Source organism: Microcaecilia unicolor, chromosome 6 (assembly GCF_901765095.1).
Source record: "Microcaecilia unicolor chromosome 6, aMicUni1.1, whole genome shotgun sequence".
NCBI classification, from domain to species: domain Eukaryota; kingdom Metazoa; phylum Chordata; class Amphibia; order Gymnophiona; family Siphonopidae; genus Microcaecilia; species Microcaecilia unicolor.
In genome coordinates, this window is record NC_044036.1 from 134621135 (window position 1) to 134643975 (window position 22841).

The 22841-nt window shown below is 43.3% G+C and overlaps 1 protein-coding gene across 1 annotated transcript in view; it reads right to left on the minus strand.

Annotated features, from left to right (window-relative positions):
• Positions 1 to 4405: 4405 nt before the first annotated feature.
• LOC115472178 overlaps positions 4406 to 22841 on the minus strand; it is a 67821-nt gene continuing 49385 nt past the window's right edge. The window contains exons 6-8 of the mRNA XM_030206333.1: positions 7885 to 8023; positions 6794 to 6940; positions 4406 to 5067 (exon numbers count right to left, since the gene is read on the minus strand). Coding sequence (XP_030062193.1) covers positions 4911 to 5067; positions 6794 to 6940; positions 7885 to 8023 — 443 coding nt within the window. The 3' untranslated portion in view covers positions 4406 to 4910. The remainder of the gene's footprint in view (positions 5068 to 6793; positions 6941 to 7884; positions 8024 to 22841) is intronic.

A 22841-nucleotide genomic window follows, 5' to 3' on the forward strand; every position in this document is an offset into this window, starting at 1 on the left:
GAATAAATTGATTTTTTACTCTTTCAAAAGGTACAAAGACTAGGGCACACTCAACGATTTACATGGAAATAGTTTTAAAACAAGTAGGAGGAAATAATTTTCACTCAACAAATAGTTAAGCTCTGTCACTCATTGCCAGAGGATGTGGTAACAGTGGTTACTGTATCTGGGTTTTAAAAAGGTTTGGACAAGTTCCTGGAGGAAAAGTCCATAGTTTGTTATTGAGATAGACATGGGGAAGCCACTGCTTGCCATGGGATTGGTATTATGGAATATTATTATTAATTGGGTTTTTTCAGGTACTCGTGACCTGGATTGGCCACTGTTGGAAGCAGAATACAGGGCTTGATGGACCATTGGTTTGCCCCAGTATGGCTGTTCTTATGTTCTTAGATGTGGGATAATGAAATTAAGAAACACATTTTTTTTTAGCTACTTACCACGTTTAAGGCAGCATTCAACTCAGTTGATTCCCAACACATCTCTAAACTACTCTATATGTTACCAACGTTATTCCCTATTCAAGAAGCAATTAACTGTGGATATTTTCTCTATAATTTAGGAATTTACATATACCAGTAATTCTTATTTCTGACCTCTTACCATACCTAGTAGAAACAAAATAAGGATTCAGGGGTCTGTCAGCTCCAAATCTATGCAAAATTCATCCACACTCTTCAAAGGTCAGAGGAATTTGCCCTGCAGATATCCCGTGGGCCAGTCCCACTATCTTTTCTGCAGCGTGAGAGAGAACTTCTACAAATGACCTGCAGATTTTCAGCAGCTTATGAGCTAACACTGGTAACCGAATTACATGTTCTGAAAAGACAAAAGTCTAGGCATCATTCTACACATTCACTGAACTGGATCAAGACCTCAGAATAGCTGCCAAAACTGGCAGCGGTGACCTGAGAAATACATATTTCCTCAGAAAGAAATCCTGAATAGGCCTGGATTTTGAGCACTGTTCAGATCTGGCTTTATTTAAAATTACTTCATCCTTATGAGATCAAGGAAATTTCCAACCAGATAGATTCCAAGATCATGGTCTCATTCCCCCCTCACCTCTGAAACTGCAGCTGAAGACGTCCACTGACAGTTTTTCTTATCCGAAAGGATGCACATAAACCCTTTTCCATCTTGTTTTAAAGTGCTAAAAATATTTACACTGTAAAATGCAGTCAAATTAGAACAAAGCTGGAAATATTGTCCAACAGACTTAAGTAAAAACAATGCCCACTGAGACCAGTAAACCTGGCATTGACTGAAACACAGAAGAGAGGAAGAGATAGCCAAAGCAGTCAGCATTCATTCATTAGGCAGGGCTTGCCTTTCCCCAGGGATGGCTTCAGGATGGGGTAAAGCAGGGCAGTCACCTGGGGCAATATGTGACAAGGGGCATCACCAGGAGCTAAACTGGGAATACTGCATATCCAACCTGCCCCCCTTCATTCTGAGGGTATGTGTGCCACACTGTCATCAACTGACCCAACCTGCCCCCTCTGTGTGCAGGGGCAGGTACTATCATCTGGAAGGAAGCATCTCTGCCCCACCTCTCAGGGCTTCATTGTCTCTAGAGATTGTCTTGCCTTTCCACAAATAGATACATTTTTTCCATATGGATTTTCAATAGGCACTCATCAGGCTCCTATCATACATGGTCTCCTATGTATCACTGCTTTTGTCCCCGCTCCCTGCCACCCTCCAGAACATAAGACACAAGAGCAATATTCAGTATTTCCCTTTGGTCATTGCATGAGCCTTTGTTTCTACCCTGGGATTGTAAGACTCCCATCTCTTATTATTCTGTGCCAGGACTTCACAGCCCTCCATTGTCTCAGGAATAAACTTAGATTGTGAGCCACCAGGGACAGGGAACACCTACAGAACCTAAATATGACTTGCCATGAGCTACCACTGGAAAGCTAAATTCAAGTCACTCAGCTCACAGGTTAGTGCTATGATAGCGTCTTCAACAGTCCAGACTTCACAGTGACCTCTCTAAAGGAGGATAATTCCCTGGGTGGTGAGTCTCCCAAACCCAGAACCAAATTCTGGGTTTGGGAAGCTGTTTTGTGAGCAACCACCCAGGGAATTATCCTCCTTTACAGAGCATTGTTGTGAAGTCTGTAAAGTCTCGACTCCTGAAGATGCTATCATAGCAAAACATGGACCCACATCGAGTCCATGACATTGGATTTTAACTGGAATCAACTTGACTTGGCTGATCAGTCAGAATGTGACATTATGAGAACGTGCATTCAGATCCATAAATGATGAACATTAATTCTTCTAACCTTTAAAAATTTTGGAAACATTCGGGGACTTGTGGAATGGTAGCCAAGATGTATTTTGATTTAGGATTAGGAAGTGATAGACTGAAGCACTGAATATAATCACAGGACTTTTATGATTTGTTTTGGGGACTTTTAGCCACAGATTGGTGATCAAATTTTCTATTCAGTCAACCCTTAAAGAAAATATATAGGTATGTAAAAACCATTGTTAAAAATTCAATCTCTCTCTCACATGTCAATAACTGCTGTAACATTGAGTTGAACTGATTGGTAGAAGTAAGTATGTTTTAAGGTAGTGATTTGTGATAATATAATAAAGAATGTTCATGATAACTCAATGATCTTGTATGAAATATCAATGAATATATATGAGATAAAAGTGCATGCAGGGGAGGCAGTGCATGCAAACATATCTCACGCGTATTCAGTGATACCAACACCTGGGCTGAATCCACCTCTCAACTAACTGAACACTATATGTATAATATACCACACTATCAGTTATGCTACACCTTTGTTTATTGCTTAAAATTTGTAATATGTGATTTTGTATTATCTACTTCTCATTCACTCCCACATTCATACTCCTTCACCCTTCTCTTCACATACATCTCTGCACATTTTGAGAAAACTTACTAGTAATACAACATATCACTGACTACCCGGTGCCCCCTCCAATCCCCCTCTAAATAAATTACTTCTTGGACTGTGATTCCCACTTTGAGTCAACTTTTTGATGTTCAATCGTGCCGATTCCAGATGATTCCTTCATACACAGTTCACTTTGTACAAAGCTTAATAGTCCAAAAGTCATCTCCCACGTTCTTAAACGAAATCCACAATTCCACGCAGCAGCCACATATACAGAACCCGGGTACTCAAATCGAGTCGTACACTCAATTCCACAAATTCTCAGCTTAGTGCATTCATCTGGGGTGTTCCGGCTGAGTGGATGGATTAATGCACTAAGCTGAGAATTTGTGGAATTGAGTGTACGACTCGATTTGAATACCCGGGTTCTGTATATGTGGCTGCTGCGTGGAATTGTGGATTTCGTTTAAGAACGTGGGAGATGACTTTTGGACTATTAAGCTTTGTACAAAGTGAACTGTGTATGATGGAATCATCTGGAATCAGCACGATTGAACATCAAAAAGTTGACTCAAAGTGGGAGTCACAGTCCAAGAAGTAATTTATTTAGAGGGGGATTAGAGGGGGCACCGGGTAGTCAGTGATATGTTGTATTAGTAAGTTTTCTCAAAATGTGCAAAGATGTATGTGAAGAGAAGGGTGAAGGAGTATGAATGTGGGAGTGAATGAGAAGTAGATAAAATCTGTAATATGTGATTTTGTATTAAGCAATAAACAAAGGTGTAGCATAACTGATAGAGTGTGGTATATTATGCATATTCAATGAGGACATTAGCAAAATTCGCCCTTTCCTCTCTGAGCACACCACCCAAACTCTCATCCACTCTCTCATTACCTCTCGCCTTGACTACTGCAACCTACTCCTCACTGGCCTCCCACTTTGCCACCTATCACCCCTTCAGTCCGTTCAGAACTCTGCTGCACGTCTCATCTTCCGCCTGGACCGACATACTCACATCACCCCTCTCCTCAAATCACTTCACTGGCTTCCAATCAAGTACCGCATATAGTTCAAGCTTCTCCTTCTAACCTACAAATACACTCGATCTGCAGCCCCTCCTTACCTCTCTACCCTCATCTCCCCTTACGTTCCTACCCGTAACCTCCGCTCTCAAGACAAATCCCTCCTTTCAGTACCCTTCTCCTCCACCACCAACTCCAGGCTCCGCCCTTTCTGCCTCACTTCACCCCATGCTTGGAATAAACTCCCTGAGCCCATACGCCAGGCCCCCTCCCTGCCCATCTTCAAATCCTTGCTCAAAGCCCATCTCTTCAATGTCGCCTTTGGCACCTAACCACTATTCAAGAAATCTAGACTGCCCAACTTGTCATTTCGTCCTTTAGATTGTAAGCTCCTTTGAGCAGGGACTGTCCTTTTTTTGTTAAAATGTACAGCACTGCGCAACCCTAGTAGCGCTATAGAAATGTCAAGTAGTAGTAGTAGTAGTAGTAGGACATCCCTAAAAACCCAACTGGTTAGGAGTTCACCAGGACATATTTGGAAGTTACTGCTTTATATTCAAGTTTATTGTCATGCATATTCATTATGGATATCCTGAAAACCCTGTCTATAAGGTCCCCAGGATTGGCTTGGAAAGCTCTATGCTAGATTGAAGGAACTAAGATCCTTTCTTAGACTTATTGGGTTTTACTGTGGTTTTGTTGAAAGCAGTTGCTAGTTTAACCCATTATCTGTGAAAATGGTCAGGAAGCCCCCACACATCCCATGTCCACCAATCATGGCTTTAGAGGGCCAGTTGTAGGAACATGTCACCATATCATCAATGCTGGGGGTGCCGTGGCTCCCTGTCACTATTAGTTTTATTGCGTGAGTTGATTAGATACTTTCACACTTTTCTGTACAGCAGCATCCAGGGAATGTTTCAGCAGGATAACAAACCAAGCGAAAAGGGAGCAGAATTCAGACTGGGCCATCCTGGAGCATTTTCCTCAGCAGGTGACCTAGTCTGCCATCCCAGGAATTTCTCCATGCTTCTGCCATCTGCGGCAATACCAAGCTTCATAATTGGGAAAACGGGCTTCCAGTAGCCTCTTTTCTATTGGGGTAGGCTTAGGCACATCTGGACAAGAAGGTTTCAATTTCACTAGAACAAACTGTCTGCAGAGAAAAAAAAACAGGAAAGAGGTCATGGAGGTAATATTTGTGAGTGCTGCTCAGAGGATGCAGAAATGAAAAGCAACTGCTAGCATGATATAGAGCAAAAAATCAAGTTGCAATGCAAGTTAACTAATATTAGTTTGCTTCTAGTGATCATCCCTGTCAATGCCTGCTTCTGAACTGGAGAGGCGATTTGGTAGACACCAACATCATGTCTATAATGGAGCCCAGTCATAGAACATTACCATCCCATTTCTAGGAGAACCTATAGAACAAACCGTCTGTGTTCAACTCAGTGATGGTCTAGAAGAGAGAAAGTGGCTAAATCCATGTCAATCTACATTCAGACCCAGTTATGGAACAGAAATAGTCCTCGTATCCTTGCTAGATTTCTCAGCAGTTTTGACACTGTGGATCACGAAATCACGCTAGCACAACTGGAAGAAACAGGCATCAATGGAACGGTACTTGCTTGGTTTAGATCCTATCTATCAGACAGGCAACAGTCCATACTGTTTGGCAGACCCCATCGCTACCATGGGGTAGCGTAAGGATCGATACTGTCACCTATTCTGTTCAATATCTACCTTAAGCCACTAGCTGAGCTGATTTGATCGATGGACACTCAGTTCTACATGTAAGCGGATGATGTGCAGCTACTCACACCCATTGAACCTGACTTACCCACAGCCCTGAATAAACTGACTACCTGTCCAACATGAATTCAGGAATGGACTAAAAACAACAAACCTTGCCTGAACCCAAGTAAAACAGAGCTTCTCTGGATCCCTAACACAAGTGGGCCTCAAATGACAAGTCAGGAACCTTAGAATACAGTTAGATTCAACACTTACTCTGATCCTCCAAATCCAAGCAACCTTCAAGAGCGGCTTCTATCATTTGTGACAACTACACTACCTGTCTCCTTACACTGAGAAGGCAAATCTTGTCTCAGTTGTGCATGCCATGATAACATCAAGACTGGATTACTGTAATGCACTCTACAACGGTCTGACTACAAAGGGTCTGCACCAGCTCCAATTGATTCAGAATGATGTAGCAAGACTAATAGAAGGTTGCAAGCGACGTGATCATATCACACCATTTTTAAAAAAAAACTTCACTGGCTATCAGTGCAATATAGGGCTAAATGGCCCAGAGTACTTGAAGAACAGGATCACCCTCTACACACTTCCAAGGACACTAAGGTTCTCCCCAAGGAGTGTCCATAACCATACTCTCTCCAAAGGACATCACACAATGTGATACCTGCCAGCAAACCTTCTCCGGAGTAGCCCCCACACTCTGGAATGCACTGCCTGAAAGGCTTTGCTTAACACAAAACTATCTCTACTTCAGGAAGCAGGTGAAAACTTGGCTCTTCAACCAGGCCTTTACTGGAAAAAGTAACGAACTTGCTAGTCTCTCTCTATCTCGCACATCTAACATAATACTCAAGCACCTTGCTGACCTCATTTGCAACTTATTTTTATACTCCTGTTACTATATCCTATGCTATTAAAATGTTTTACTATGTATTATGTTGACATTGTACATAGCATACTATGCCATATTTTGTATTATTTGAATATTTTTACTGCTGTAATTGTCTGTTGATTATGTTTGACTTATTTTTGCTGTACACCCCTTGAGTGAATTCCTTCAAAAAAGCGGTAAATAAATACCAGACCTCTGTAGATCGTTCGAACTGGTGGTTTCTGCATACCCGTGTTTTTTGGAAGGGATGGATCTCATGGGCTTCAGCCATTTCTGCAGGTGTTGGAGTTCAATTCGCTTTCCTTTCCAGGTATCATCCAGTGGTTTGGGCTTCTGCATCCTCAAGGCTCTGTCCGGTGTGGACCTGCAAGACAACCTTTGACAAGGCATTAGAATCGTGACATGGACAGGTCATCTCAATCCAGTGAATGAGAGGGGGGCCATATCACTTAACTGAGCAGGTAATTGCGGTGCTACCATGTTGAGGGTATCTTTCTGTTTTTTTTTTTAAATGCTTCTACACAGTAGAAACCTCTTGCAAAGGCTTCCGGTATAAGAACCTTGTATTCATGCAATGTAAGCAGTTTTGCTGCATGCAGCCCCAGGAATCTGTTTGCATGGATCAGGTCTTCTTATGGGCAAAACTCATTCTGATATATTTTATCCCTTTTGTCACTACTTCCAGTTGTGTTTCTAGAATGAATCAATAGTGATGGCTCTTTTAGTGATGTGAACATGGGGCTAAATACACTGTCAAGAGTGAGGCCATCACACCATGGCCAGTGTTAAGACACCTTAGGGTCTGGGATCGAAGCTAAGGAGGGGGTCCAGCCAGTGATATCACTCAATTTTGCCAAACAGGCCTCTTGAGGAGCTGGGGCTCCAATCAGTTATCATCCCTCCTCAGAATCAGCCCTGATATCAGAAGGAGACATCTCAGTTGAAACAGCACATAACTGCAACTCTTTTTTTTTTCTTGCCAGCTGTCTTCACAGAATTTGGATTGGGCTGCTTAGTAGATATTTCTGTTATAAGAGTCATGTAATATCAGTGCTGGGTTTGGAAGGACATCCTGGTGATGAGCTTATGTGCTTGCTGTTAACCTGTGGGCATGTTATTAATCTGTGCTGGCTTTGAATTCTGGGAACGTGATTCCCCCAGACTGCCTTAGGTAGCTCCAACCCTCCAGTCTTGGCAAGATTTGCATATCTTAATCAAACTCCTGTATCTGCAATACCTGCTGTAACCAATGTTGTAATAAGTCATTTTGAAAGTCTCTCAAGATCAGCTTGTCCCTTGATGACTTACTGTTTTCCTTACCTGTAAGGAAAGTCTACTTTGGGCTGAACTGCTGACAGCTCTCTCACACTTTGAGGGCGAACTTCTGTGAGTACAGGAGTGAAACTTCTTTTCTCATGAGGGGAATCAAGATAGAAGTTGTCATATTTCTGCAAATCGACTGAGCACAAAGGGAAAAACATTACAAGAACCAATGAGAATTTCTGGACATAAGAATAGAAAGAAGCAGCTGGAATACAGAAGCAACCAGTCAAACAAAAGTGAATCCATAATCTCAAATCTTTCTGAAAATCTCACCTTCAGAGCTGCCAACTGGCCTTCTCTTCTAGTGAGATACCATGTCCCTACCCTGTCACTCCATTTGCATGAGTAGTAATTTATATTGAGGTTTCTCCGGCTCTAACCACCCTTGACACAGGCTTTCACCAGGAATAAAAGTGGACAGAGGGTTGGATCTTCTCCCCCAGCTTTCCAGGTTAGTAGGGAGGTGCTTTCATTTGAATTAAATGGGAAATGTTATTGAAATTTCCTGTTCCATGTCAAACAGACCGATAAAAATTCAGGAGAGGGTGGCGAGAATGAGCTTAGGAGAGATTTGTCTTTCTTCACAGGAGGTTCCAGAAATTTTTTTTTGTTGTTTCTATTTGATTTGCTAAATTTTATTTTATTTTTTTATTTTGAGTAGATATCAAGAATTGAAATACTATGTTCAAGGGCTCTTGGGTAGGTGACTCCCAGGCATAATAACAGACATGTGTTTGAACAGAAGCAGAACACGAGAAATTCAAGCCCTGTGTGCCAGTCGGACACAAATATCAAGTCCTGCCTCCTCTCAGTTTACAAAAGGGAGTGGGTTGAGATTTTGTGGATGTTTTTACTTCCCTATTACCTTTTGGAGTTCTTTTCCTGCTGTTTTATGTTGTTAACCCGAACAAGGTCTTTATTCAAATCAATAAAAACAACCCAACACATGACGTGTTTCGGCCGTAAAGGCCTGCGTCAGGGATCTATTGATTTTTGATGCAAAATACCTTGTAAATCAGATGACTCACAGTCAGTTAACTGTTAACAGTTTTTTTTCACTCACTGGGCTCTTAGCTGCTAACTAGTCACAGCTGCTGAAGGTTTTCTTTTAAGAATTATGGGCTGGGAGCTCTATTAACATTGATCAAATCCAGGCCATAAATGTCCTTGTGAGTGCTCCTTCAGACAGGAATCTACGAAAATTCAAGATATCTCTGTTGACAGTTAACTGACCGTGAGTCATCTGATTTACAAGGTATCTTGCATAAAAAAAATCAATAGACCCCCCGATGCAGGCCTTTACGGCCGAAACACATCACGTGTCGGGTTGTTTTTATTGATTTAAATAAAGAGCTTGTTCAGGAAGACACCAACTGTGAGAGGACTTTTATTGGATCCACTGTTTGTACGTTTGTCTTTGGTTCTCCTGTGGAGAGATCACCTTCTGTGGGTGTTTGCTTATTTTGTTAACCACCTGGAACTGTTATAGATTTGGCAATGTATCAAGTCTAAATAGTGGGGAAGGGTGAAAGGATGGGTGGGGAGGGTGGGTGGAGGGAGGGTAGGGAGGAGGGGGAGAAAAGGGAAAGGGAAAAGGATGATTGGCATAGCAGGATCATTGTTGTATTAGATAGTTATAGGAGAATTGATCTCCAAGTGTTTGTCATTTGGACACAGTAGGATACTTGTTGTATTAGTTAGTTATAGAAGAATCAATCTCCATGAATTTGTCACTTTGATGTATTAATAAAAAAGTTTTACAAAAAAAAAAATAAATGCTCTGTAGATCCAGCAGTCATGAAATTCTATTACAGACTATTCTGATCTGAACAAGCAGCTAAATCGAAAGATGTATTTAGGGCCCTGTTACTAAGCCGTGCTAGAGGCGCAATAGCGTTTTTAGTTCATGCTAAGCATTAGCATGAGCTATCCGTGTAGATGCCCATAATACTGCTTGATACGGTAACCACATGCGGACACGGATTGAATCAAGTATGGATGTAGTATTCCTGACCATATAACGTTAAGTGCCTGGATTTATTACATTTGATTATCATGGAAAACAGTGAAAGTTAAGGTTTACTGTTTATAGAAACAGTACACAAAAGTGATCTCTGGAATTTGTTGCCAGAGAATGTGGTAAAGGCAGTTAGCTTAGCAGAGTTTAAAAAAGGTTTGGACGGCTTGCTAAAGGAAAAGTCCATAGACCGGTATTAAATGGACTTGGGGAAAATCCACTGTTTCTGGGATAAGCAGTATAAAATGTTTTGTACTTTTTTGGGATCTTGCCAGGTATTTGTGACCTGGATTGGCCACTGTTGGAAACAGGATGCTGGGCTCGATGGGACTTTGGTCTTTCCCAGTATGGCAATACTTATGTACTTTTGTAATATAGCATATTTTTACTCTTGTGTGCACGACGTTCATTGGAGCAAGTGATAGAATTGACTCATTAGTTCTTTAATTTTGTGGGAGGTGAATATTTATCTTTATTATTTAAAATCAATTAGAGCACGGGTGTGCAATTGCTCATAAAAACTGAAAAAAATATTTAAAGTGAAGTTCTATGATCGAGAAACTTGTCCACCCTTAGAGACGTAAATCACTTCGGTGTAGTCTCGCTTGGGTGAAAACTTCCTTATAATCTTCATATATTAGCATCACAAATGAAATCACACACAGCCTCCAAACAATTAACTCATGGGCGGACACATTCCAACTAAAGCTAAACACAGAAAAAACACAATGTCTCATCCTGTCCTCACAATACAACACAAACAAACCCGATACCATAAACACCCCAGACTACACCCTTCCGGTCTCAGACAGCCTGAAAATTCTGGGAGTCACAATTGACTGAAATGTCACACTTGAAGACCATGCGAAAAATACAGTAAAGAAAATGTTCTACTCAATGTGGAAACTTAAAAGAATCAAACCTTTCTTCCTAAGGGAAGTATTCCGCAGCCTAGTACAATCAATGGTGCTAAGCCATCTAGACTACTGCAATGCCATTTATGCCAGATGCAAAGAACAAATCATTAAGAAGCTTCAAACCGCTCAAAACACAGCAGCCAGACTCATATTTGGAAAAACGAAATACGAAAGCACCAAACCCTTAAGAGAAAAACTACACTGGCTCCCACTAAAAGAACGAATTGCGTTCAAAGCTTACATCCTGGTCCACAAAATCGTTCACGGGGAAGTCCCGACCTATATGTCAGACCTAATAGACCGCCTATTAGGAATGCAAAAAGATCACACACATTCCTCAATCTCCATTATCCTAACTGTAAAGGGCTAAAATATAAATCCACATACGTGACCAGTTTCTCATACATCTGCACGCAGCTATGGAACGCACTACTGAAAGCCATAAAAACAACCCAAGACCTAACCATCTTCCAAAGACTAATGAAAACACACCTTTTCAAGAAGGCATACCATAAACATCCATCTTAAATACGAAAAATAACACTATATACGATCTATACAAAACCGAACTATTAGCACAGGACTGATCAACCTCTCTGACCTTAATGATCAAGCAATATTACTTAAAACCATATGCTGAATAGGATCCCTCTATAGTCGATGACCTAATGTATGTTACAATCCAATTTATTACTCAGGAACCTTCATGCAAAACCATAATGTATTCTTCTCTACCATGTATGTACACACATGATATATATATACCATGATCTGTTCCATATATGTTATGCTCCATGTATGTTACCATGTATGAATGCACCTTAATGCAATACCATTTGTAATTCTGTTACCCGGAATGGCAACCACCATTACGGCAAATGTAAGTCACATTGAGCCTGCAAATTGGTGGGAAAATGTGGGATACAAATGCTACAAATAAATAAATTAATTAATTCATATACAAAAACGATCTCCATATCTTTTACAATTCTTTTTTGTGTCAATCCTTTCACTATTTTGTCTCCTTTATACCATACTCTGGTTCTTATAACTTGTCATAATATTCCTATAGGCATCTAAACAATTAGCACCTGATAAATTTTAGCACATGCTAAAAATGCTAGACCACCTTAGTCAACAGGACCCTAAAATTAGTCCAATACAAAAAGCATCATCCTATTTTCTTTTCTCTGCTTTGATTTATTCCTATTTTATTACCTTTAAAAGTAGACTAACACAGCTAACACATCACTTATTACAGACTAAGAATTGGTTTTTAATGTTCAGTGTTTGAAGGAAAAAAAAAACGCAAGGGATTATTTTGGGGTGGGGGTGGAGAGTAGGAGTTAGTTTAAATTTAGAAAACTGCAGTTTGAGCAAACCGGTGGTGAAGCATATTATAGGTTGTCAACAACATTTTGGGAAATATATGTACCAGTAAAGAGAGAAATGCATCTAATTATATAGAATACAAGTTAAAAGGAGTCCACGTTACTGCTGTTGCTACTGGTTATTTCATCCTCCGGTCGGAAACTAGGAAATAGTCGGACTCCTGCTATGGATATTACGAGCAACCGTGATTTCGAGTTATTCCTGACTCTACAGCAGCTACACATTCAGTAAAGTTTAAACCTGTCACAGAACAGCCTCTTGATTAAGTGCCAGAGCTGAGTTTTGTCCTTAATACATAGCAAGTTTTTGGTTTCTTTCCTCTGAGTAACCGGGAAATAGAGTGAAGTTGCTGCTGGGAGGGGGATCAGGAATCTGTGTGTTTTAGTTTAAATGTTATATTGTATCATTGTATATATCGTTTATGTCTGTAAAGTTGTTGCAAACATTGAGGTAACCGCATCTGCTACATATTTAAATTAATAACTAAAGGGCATTAGAATCTGAGTTTAGCTCATCTTAATGAAGGACCTTCCAGTGCACTAAGCCCAGATTTAATGTAGCAGTATTTAGGGCCTTTTTAGCAGGTTTCATGCTAATCTTTCCATTAGCAAATGGAACTTGCAAAAAATTAATGTGGGAGCAGTCCCCATCTTCTAAATAAGGGCTCCCGCGATAACTCAAGCTTAGCCAGTTGTGTGCAGTAGTGCAGATGCGCTAGCTGGTCAAGGCTTCCACACCCATTCTCCACCCATGACACGCCCCCCTCAAAATATTGCAAAAATAAATCACTTGTGGTTAGTGGGCAGACAGGGCAACATTACTGCAAAATGCTTTAATGCCAGCTGGGGCTGAAGATCTAGACATTAACACCGACCAGTGGTGATATCTGACTGTTAACTGCATATACATAGTAACATAGTAGATGACGGCAGAGAAAGACCTGTACGGTCCATCCAGTCTGCCCAACAAGATAAACTCATATGTGCTACTTTATGTGTATACTTGACTTTGATTTGTATCTGCCATTTTCAGGGCACAGACCATAGGAGTCTGCCCAACACTAGCCCCGCCTCCCAACCACTAGCCCCACCTCCCACCACTGGCTCTGCCACCCCATCTCTGCTAAGCTTCTGAGGATCCCTTCCTTTTGAACAGGATTCCTTTATGTTTATCCCATGCATTTTTGAATTCCGTTACCGTTTTCACCTCCACCACCTCCCGCAGGAGGGCATATTCCAAGTATCCACCACTGGACCCATGGACCTCTCTGTACTGTCCAGATAGTACTCAGGCGCTCAGAGGGAGTATTCAGCGGCATGTTTATCCACTCCTACCTAGATGAGATAATATTTAACCATCTCTCTGACCTCATGTGCAACTTTCTTTAGTCACCTAATTTTCTAATTCCTCTTACTGTCTTACCTATCTATGGGGTCCTTTTACTAAGGCACACTGAAAAATGGCCTGCGGTAGTGGAGGCGCGTGTCTTGGGCGCACGCAGATCCAATTTTCAGCATGCCTGCAAAAAATGCCTTTATTAAAAGTTTTGCCGAAAATGGATGTGCAGCAAAATCAAAAATTGGCGCGTGTCCATTTTGGGTCTCAGACCTTACCGCCAGCCATTGACCTAGCAGTAAAGTCTCACACGGTAACCAGGCGGTAATGACCTATGCGCGTCAAACGCCACTTGATGCACATCCAATACGTGCGTCCAAAATAAAACTTTTTTTCAGCCACACGTATTGGACGTGCGCCAAAAATGAAATTACCGCAAGAGCCACTTGGTAGCCAGGCGGTAACTCCATTTTGGTGCATGTTGGGCGCATGTAGATGTTTATGTGGCTTAGTAAAAGGACCCCTATATGTTCCATCTTTGCTTATACCCTACAATGTCAGTTGAAATTTTTGGTTTTCAAGCATCATTTTTACCAAAATATATAATCCGGAAGTCCGTTTGTATTTTATTCATTCTTTCAGACGATGATAAATTATTGTTTGACTTTCTTATAACTGTTGCTTTAAAATTAATTATATCACATTGGAAAGACAACTCTCAAGTGACTACATCTTTGGTGGAACTGGATTTTATGGTGCAAGAAATATGAACAATCTGTTTCTTATTCTTCAGTGGGACATTTTGCTGGTCTTAAGAAGTGGGAAACTGGATTTTTATTTATCTTGTAATGATTAGTTATATAGTGTTTGGGTTGTATACAGAACTCAATGTTAGTTGCGCTATAATGCATTTATGTAAGTGTTTTGTTTGTTTTACATAGTAGTAAATTTTAATACAAATAAAATAAAAAAAAACAAAAAAGAAATGTTCTATTAGGCATTGTGTTGAGATTGTAAGTATTTTTCTCCAAAGACAAGCAGGCTGATATTCTCACAAGTGGGTGACGCCACGTCGGCCCCGGAGGATTTTAAAGCAAAATCTCAAAATCTCTTTACGGCGTTCCGTCGCGCGAGCGATCGTACTGCGCATGTGCGCACACCTATTCCCGCTCGCCGAGCGGACACGCCCCTCAGTTTTTCTTTTTCCGCGTCTGAGGAGACACGGAGTTCGTTAGGGCTTCGTGTTTTCTTCAGGTCTTCGGAGTAAATCTCTTTTTATTTTTTATTTTTATGGCAGGCTCATTGTGGCTTATATATACAGGTATTTTTTGTACCTGAGGCAAGAAAAAAATTTAAGTAATTGCCAGAGTCACAAGGGGCTGTGCCTCAACGAAGCTTATAAGCTTCTCTTTTTCTTTTTACTTGAAAAGTGCTGGTATATTGTTATCTGTGGGCTCTCTCTAGCCAGCAAATAAAACAAGCCCACATTTTTTGATCCATTTATTAAAACTTATACAAATTGCTCTCGAGAGCTGTGAGAGCCTGCTTCATGGTGAAGGTGTATGTCACAGCCACTGAATGGGCAGCCTGGTGACACAATATCAGTGGTGTAACCTTTGAAGTGAGTCTCCACCCGTCTCGGCGTCTCCTGCTCTGCAGGTCATTCGGACGCATCGGCGGAAGTGTCTTGGGCTGGATCATCTCCCTGTGAAGCGCAAGTAGTGTCTCAAAGTACCGAGACGTATTCTACTCTGCCAGGGATGCCCAAAGGACCAGATCATCTCCCTGTGAAGCGCAAGTAGTGTCTCAAAGTACCGAGACGTATTCTACTCTGCCAGGGATGCCCAAAGGACGGATCATCTCCCTGTGAAGCGCAAGTAGTGTCTCAAAGACGAGACTTATGCTACTTGTCAGGGAGTCCGACAGAGACCGATGCACGCTGGGTATAGTTATGCATCGAGTAGGTCTCCACCTGCCTCGGCGCCTCCTGCTTGGCAGGTCATTCGGGCGCATCAGCGGGTGTCGGTACCATCGGTGCCCAGAGCTTTGCTCCCTCTGTTATGGAGGTATTCGGGCTTCAGACATCAGTCGGTGCCGAGAGCGTTGCTCCCTCTATTATGGAGGTATCCTGGCATTGGACGTCGATACACCGCATCGGTACCGGGCATCATCGGTACCGTCGGTACCGAGTATCATCGGTACCGGGTGTCATGGGTACCATCGGTACCGAGTATCATCGGTACCATGGGTGCCGTCGGTACCGAGTATCATCGGTACCATGGGTGCCGTCGGTGCCGGGCATCATCGGTACCGTCGGTACCGAGTATCATCGGTACCGGGTGTCATGGGTACCGTCGGTACCGAGTATCATCGGTACCGGGTGTCATGGGTACCGTCGGTACCGAGTATCATCGGTACCGGGTGTCATGGCGTCGGTACCGAGTTTCATCGGTACCATGGGTGCCGTCGGTACCGAGTATCATCGGTACCATGGGTGCCGTCGGTGCCGAATGTCACCGGTGCGTCGGTACCGAGGAGTATCGGTACCGGGAACATTGGTACCATGGTCGGTGCCATGGGTCCCGTCGGTACCATCGGTGCCATGGATTCCATCGGCACCGGGTATCATCGGTGCCGAGTATCTTCGGTGCATGGGCACCGTCGGCACCAGGTATCACCATCGGCATCAGATATCATGGGCACCATCGATCACAGGTATCATCGCCCATCGGTACCGAGTATCACGAGTCCATCGGTATCGGGTATCGTCGGTACCATGGATAGCTATCATGGATACCGTCGGTACATGAGTACCGTCGATACCAAATATCATGACCAGGTACCATCGGTACCATGGGTGCCATTGGTACCGGGTGTCTTGAGCACCGTCGATACCATGTGTACCATAGGTACCGTCGGTGCTGTTGGTGCCGAATATCATGGGTACCATCGGTACCACATGTCAAGGGTCCCTTCGGTACTAGGGTATCATGGGTACCATCGATACCAGATATCATGACTATCATCGGTACCAAGTACCATGGGTTCCATTGGTACCGGGGGTCATCGGTACCATGTGTATCATCGGCACCGTCGGTGCCATGAGTACTATCAGTACCATCGGTCATATCTCTGTTATGGAAGTCATCTGGCAGTCTGGTTTCGATTCCCTTGCATTGCCAGATGTTGTCCTTGGCTTCGAGACCATGGGTACCATTGGACGCCATGGATGCTACCGCCTCCCGCGGCATCTAGCTTTTCAACTGGTCTCCTTCACCGATGCTGCCTCTGGTATGGGTGTTCGCTCGTAGAACTTACCGCGCCTCCATACCTTGGCTTCCAGGCCCAGAAATGCATGTTAAGAACAGCCATTTTGCTACAGGAGAACATATTTTTCCATAGCTGTTCTTTAGAATTGTATGTATGACAGTTGCTCTATACTGGTCAATGTTTGCATCTGACCTGCTCTGTTTGAGTAGTTGGCTCAGTTCAATGATGGTTCATCTGATGAACATGAAGGTCATGGGGTTTTCTCTGCTGAGAATCCTCTAGATCCTCTATTTGTCTTGACACATTGCAATGGAGATTGTCAATCAGCCCAATGCCAGATGCTCGAGGTCCTGGACTACCATCTTCAACTCAGAACTGATAGCAGTTCTAAGAACTTGCTTCGGCGCCCCCGAGGCCAGAGCATACATCCTTAGCCTCCTTTGGAGATTGGCGTACCAGGCTGGCATGATCGCATCCAAGACCAAGTCCTGCCAGATATTTATGAGCATTCCCACCGGGGTAGGCTACATCTTTTTTCCAAGTGTCGCAAGTTCCTGTCCAATGGCGTTTTCATCACTTGTATTGTAACACCTAGATTTCTGCTCTAGGTATGGTGATGCGCAGACTCTCATGACTGTGTGCCTCTCACCTGGAGGAGGAGACTCAGCAGAAAATTGTTGATATGCTGTGCATACACTTCCTCATCTCGGAACTTCTTTAAAGAGATCAGCACGCTCGTTCTAGTCAGCGGCGTGCACCTAATCAGGCTCCTGCAGCTATTCCGCAGGAACCAGAGAGGGGCAACAAATGTCCGTACCGGCCAATCTGCCTGTCGGGGGGAAGTTCAAATTTTCTCCACCACAGGTGACTTCTATATCCTCCAACCGGGGGTTTTTTTCAAATAGTCCGGTTAGGATACATTCTCAGTCTGGAATCAAACCCTCCACATTGTTCATTGGAAGTTTAATCCTTTAGCTTCCATCAACAGTGAGTACTTGTAGAGAAACTCTCTGCCTTTCTCAGTACCAATGCAGTCGAGCCTGTTCCACAAGGGTAAGAAGGATTGAGTTTCTATCCCAGGTCCTTCCTTGTGGGTTCCGTCCCATCATAGACATAAGGGGCCTCAACAGATTTCGTTCAGGATGATTTCCCTGGGCATCCTTCTCCCCATACTTCAGGAAAACGAATGGTTATGCTCTCTGGACTTACAAGATACTTCTACTCACTTTGCGTCCAGAGTATGTTTTTCCTAGTGCCTAGCTGTTGTTGCAGCGTATCTTCATGGACTGGGAGTGCAAGTGTTCCCTTACCACGTTGATTGCCCGTCTCAACAGATTACAGCACAGTAATATTGAGACTTCTAGACACATGGCTTCCACAGTTCACGTCACTCCCTTGACACTTTTGCACATCTAGAGGATGTAACCCAACTGTTCGCCAGTCTTCGGAATTCCCCTCAGAGGTGGTTAATTCTCTCCATTTTGATTCTGAGGTGTCCAGTCCACCTTACTCAGTCAAAAGCTGCTGACGAAGGTTGCATCCCTCCTGACTATCCAACCTAATTATTTTAATCAACCACACAATCGGGTTGTGATGTACTCGATAACAAAGGAGTACTGGATCTTGTCCTCTGAGTCAAGATGCCATGCAGATGTAGCGGTGGGCTCGCCAACGCGGCTTGGTTTCTCCAAGCCATTTATCTAATTGGCGTAAACAGCAGTCTGGCCGACAGGCTGAGCAACTTAGTTCAATCACAAAGTCCCTCAGTTCTGTTCCAGGCTGCAGGCTCACGACAGACTACCATCGGATGCCTTTCTCCTTCTTTGGAGGACAAGTTTTCTGTATGCATATCCTACCATACATCTGATGGAAAAGACTTTGCTGATTCTCAAGCAAGATTGTGGAGCCATGATTCTGATTGCTCCTTTCTAGCTACGTCAGATACGATTCCCTCTTCTTCTGGAGTTGAAATGTTTTCCAGCTCTCATTACGCAGAACGAGGGGGCACTTCTACATCCCAACCTCCAATCTATGGCTCACACGGTCTGGATGTTCAGAGTGTAGGTTTCGTTGACTTTTCCAGAAGAGTGTCTCCCGACTCTTGCCTGCTTCCAGAAAAAGATTTCACAAAGAGGTGTTATTCTTTTCATGGAAGAGGTTTGCCGTCTGGTGTGACAGCGAGGTCCTAGATCCTGCCTCTAGTCTTATACAGACCTTGCTTGAGTTCTTTCCACACCTGTCTGAATCTGGTCTCAAGACCAACTCGGTCTGTATTCATCTTCGTGCAATAAGAGCTTATCATCAACGTGTACAACGTCAGCCTTCAGCTGTCCACTTCATGACGTTTACTTCTCCCACAGTATTGAGAGAATTCCTTGTCTGTATCTAAGGGGGATTATTTCTGTTGGGCTTAGCACCCACAATAATTTTTCAAGTTGGCTCTTATGCTTCGGTCAGAGCCCCTATCACTCCTTATTCAGTATCTTGGAGTCTCAATGTCGTTTTCATCCAGCTGCTGCAAGCTCAATTCGGGCCACTGGATTCCTGTCATCTGAAGTATTGGACCTGGAAGGTCATTCTCCTTGGTGGCTGTTCCTTCAACTCGAAAGGTCGGTGAGCTTCAGACTCTAGTAGCTCAAGCTCCTTACCTTACTTCTCATCTTAACAGAGTAGTTCTCCGCATGCAGCCAATGTTCTTACTGGCGCTGGTATCAGAGTACCATCTGATCCAGTCAATTGTCTTGCCAACATGCTTTCTCCCTCATCTTACAAGCCCTGGCGAAAGCAAGCTGCGCACTTTTTGCGTGGAGCAGACGAGCTCCCTCGGAAGGTCCGCCCAGTTGTTTATTTCTTTTAATGCCAGTTGCTGTCGGAAACCGCATCATTTCTTCTTAACTGGCAGATTGCATCTCCTTCATTTTTGTCCAAGCTGGACTGACTCTAGAAGGCCATGTCACGGCTCACAAAATTAGAGCCATGGCTGAATCGGTGACTAATCTAAAATCAGTCACTATTGAAGGGATCTGCAAAGCTGTGGCGTGGTCATCAGTCCACACATTCACATCTCACTACTGCCTTCAGCAGAATAGCCGACGCGTCAGTCGGTTTTGGGCAGTCGGGGCTGCAGAACTTCTTTGGGGTTTAGAATCCAACTCCAACCCTCCTAAGCCCATGTTTGTTCTGTTCCAGGCTACACTCATTTTGATATTTCGGGTCAATGTTTATTCTGGCCTCGCCGTTGCGAGACTCTATTGACCACTGTTTGTTGTGTAAGCCTGAAAGCTTGGGATACCCCACTTGTGAGAATATCAGCCTGCTTGTCTTTGGAGAAAGAGTAGTTACTTACCTGTAACAGGTGTTCTCCGAAGACAGCAGGCTGCATATTCTCACAAACCCTCCCACCTTCCCCTTTTGGAGTTGTCTCCTCCATCTTTTGGATATAACTGAGGGGCGTGTCCGCTCGGCGAGCGGGAATAGGTGTGCGCACATGCGCAGTACGATCGCTCGCGCGACGGAACGCCGTAAAGAGATTTTGAGATTTTGCTTTAAAATCCTCCGGGGCCGACGTGGCGTCACCCACTTATGAGAATATGCAGCCTGCTGTCTTCGGAGAACACCTGTTACAGGTAAGTAACTACTCTTTATTTATTTTTTTTAATTTTATTGTTACATTTGTACCCCGCGCTTTCCCACTCATGGCAGGCTCAATGCGGCAGGCAATGGAGGGTTAAGTGACTTGCCCAGAGTCACAAGGAGCTGCCTGTGCTGGGAATCAAACTCAGTTCCTCAGTTCCCCAGGACCAAAATCCACCACCCTAACCACTAGGCCACTGCTACATATACTATGCTGTCCTTCGTATTGTGACTTGAATATTTTTACTGCTGTAATTGTCTGTTGTTCGTGTTTGATCTATTCTTACTGTACACCGCCTTGAGTGAATTCCTTCAAAAAGGCGGTAAATAAATCCTAATTAATAAATAATTAATAAACCATTTCTCTAGCTAGCATTACCTGCTAACCAGGTAAGTGCCTTTGAACATCAGCCAGTAAATAACTAAGGCACAGCTTTAAAAGTATTTATCTGTACGACAAGATCTACCTGTGAATTTTCGGCGGTACTATTTGGGGAGAAGACAGAGTTCAGGTGGACGATCTGCTTGACTGTATAAACTGCCAGGAATATTCAATAACTATCCATATAGGAGGAGATTCTATATATGGCACCTAAAAAAACAGCGCTGAAATCAGTGCAAATAAGCGTATTCTATAATCGGCACCTAGTGGAGTTGAACAGGTAGATGTGAAGCGTCTGTTTACGCTTTCCAAAATACTAGGACTAGGGGGTCATGCGATGAAGCTACAAAGTAGTAAATTTAAAACGAGTCAGAGAATATTTTTCTTCACTCGTGTAATTAAACTCTGGAATTCGTTGCCGGAGAATATGGTTAAGGTGGTTAGCTTAGCAGAGTTTAAAAAAGGTTTGGACGGCTTCCTAAAGGAAAAGTCCATAGCCCATTGTTAAATTGGACTTGGGGAAAATCCACTATTTCTAGGATAAGCAGCATAAAATGTATTGTACTTTTTTGGGATCTTGCCAGGTTCTTGTGACCTGGATTGGCCACTGTTGGAAACAGGATGCTGGGCTTGATGGACCTTCGGTCTGTCCCAGTATGGCAATACTTATGAACTTACGTAGATTTAGGTGCCGATTATAGAATAAGCTTAGTTGATATTTCAGTGCCGATATCTGCGTACAGCCATTTACACCAATGAAAACCTGGTAGATTTAGTACAGTGGCCCATATTCTATAACTAGGCATCTAAATTTTGGAATGCCCAATTCCCAACCCATAACCACACCCCTTTTTACTTCTACACGTTAGAAGTTCGGTGCACATCGCTACAGAATGCACTAAGCGAGTTGTGCGCCTAAATTCTAATCAGTGCCAATTAGTGCTTATTATTGCTTGTTAAGTGATGTTCTCAGTGCTAATTATCTTGTTAAGCCAATTAAGTTATGCGCAGTGTTATAGAATCCATGCCGATTTCAGCGCCTAAATCTAAGCGCACTATATAGAATCCGGGGGATAGTGAAGTGGTTTATTTAGGATGACAAAATGACTGCTTAGCTTTATGGACAGCACCTGAGTGTCTCCAGTTATCTGTAGAGCCGGTGGCAGTCAGCGATCTGTACGCACCTTCAGTGTCGCTGAATATTAAACACCACGGATGGTATTGGCTGAATATTGACTCAAATAAATAAACCTGTTTTCAGCAGACAGGCCAAATACACTGCAAGGACAGAATATTGTCAGGTGCAGCTGTTTTGCACTGCATAGAGACCCTGGATTGCACAAGCTCGAGGGCCCTTTGGGGAAGTAAATTTCAGACTACAGGTATGATCTAGCAAATGACTTTCCACCAAGTTTTAAAGAGAAAAGTTTGTACAGGTTTTCATGTTTCAACTTTCTGCAGGCATAAAAAGGCTGTGGACATTTGCATAGGTAACATTTTCATGGAAAATAACATGTCCCCAACCCCCGCCAGCCTTAGTCTTCTTCAGTGCAGCACATATCAGCGAACATGCCCAAGACTGGCGCTGAAGAAGACTAAGGCTGGCGGGGGTTGGGGACCCCCGCCAGCAAAGGTACTTGGGGGGGGGGTCTGAAAGTGGTGGGGGGGGGGGGGGGTCCAAAAGTGGTGGGGGAGGGTCAGTGGCAGGGGAGCCGGCGGCTGGGGGAGGCATGCTAAAATGTGCCCCCCCCACCTTGGGCTCTGGACCCCCCTCCCGCCGAGGTCTGGCTACGCCCCTGCTGTGTGTATTTACAGAATAGTGCTTAGGTAGACTTTGAGCTCAACATGTCATTATTCTGGTTATTTCCACGTATAATCAATGTTCACTACATCAAAGTGCCCTGATTGTGGAGCGGAGCAGAATTCTTGCTCATTGACTGCGCGGTTCAGAATTCTGGTGCTTCCCAAAATGGTTCTCTCCCTGGCCCCATCTCTTGAAGACCTCCCA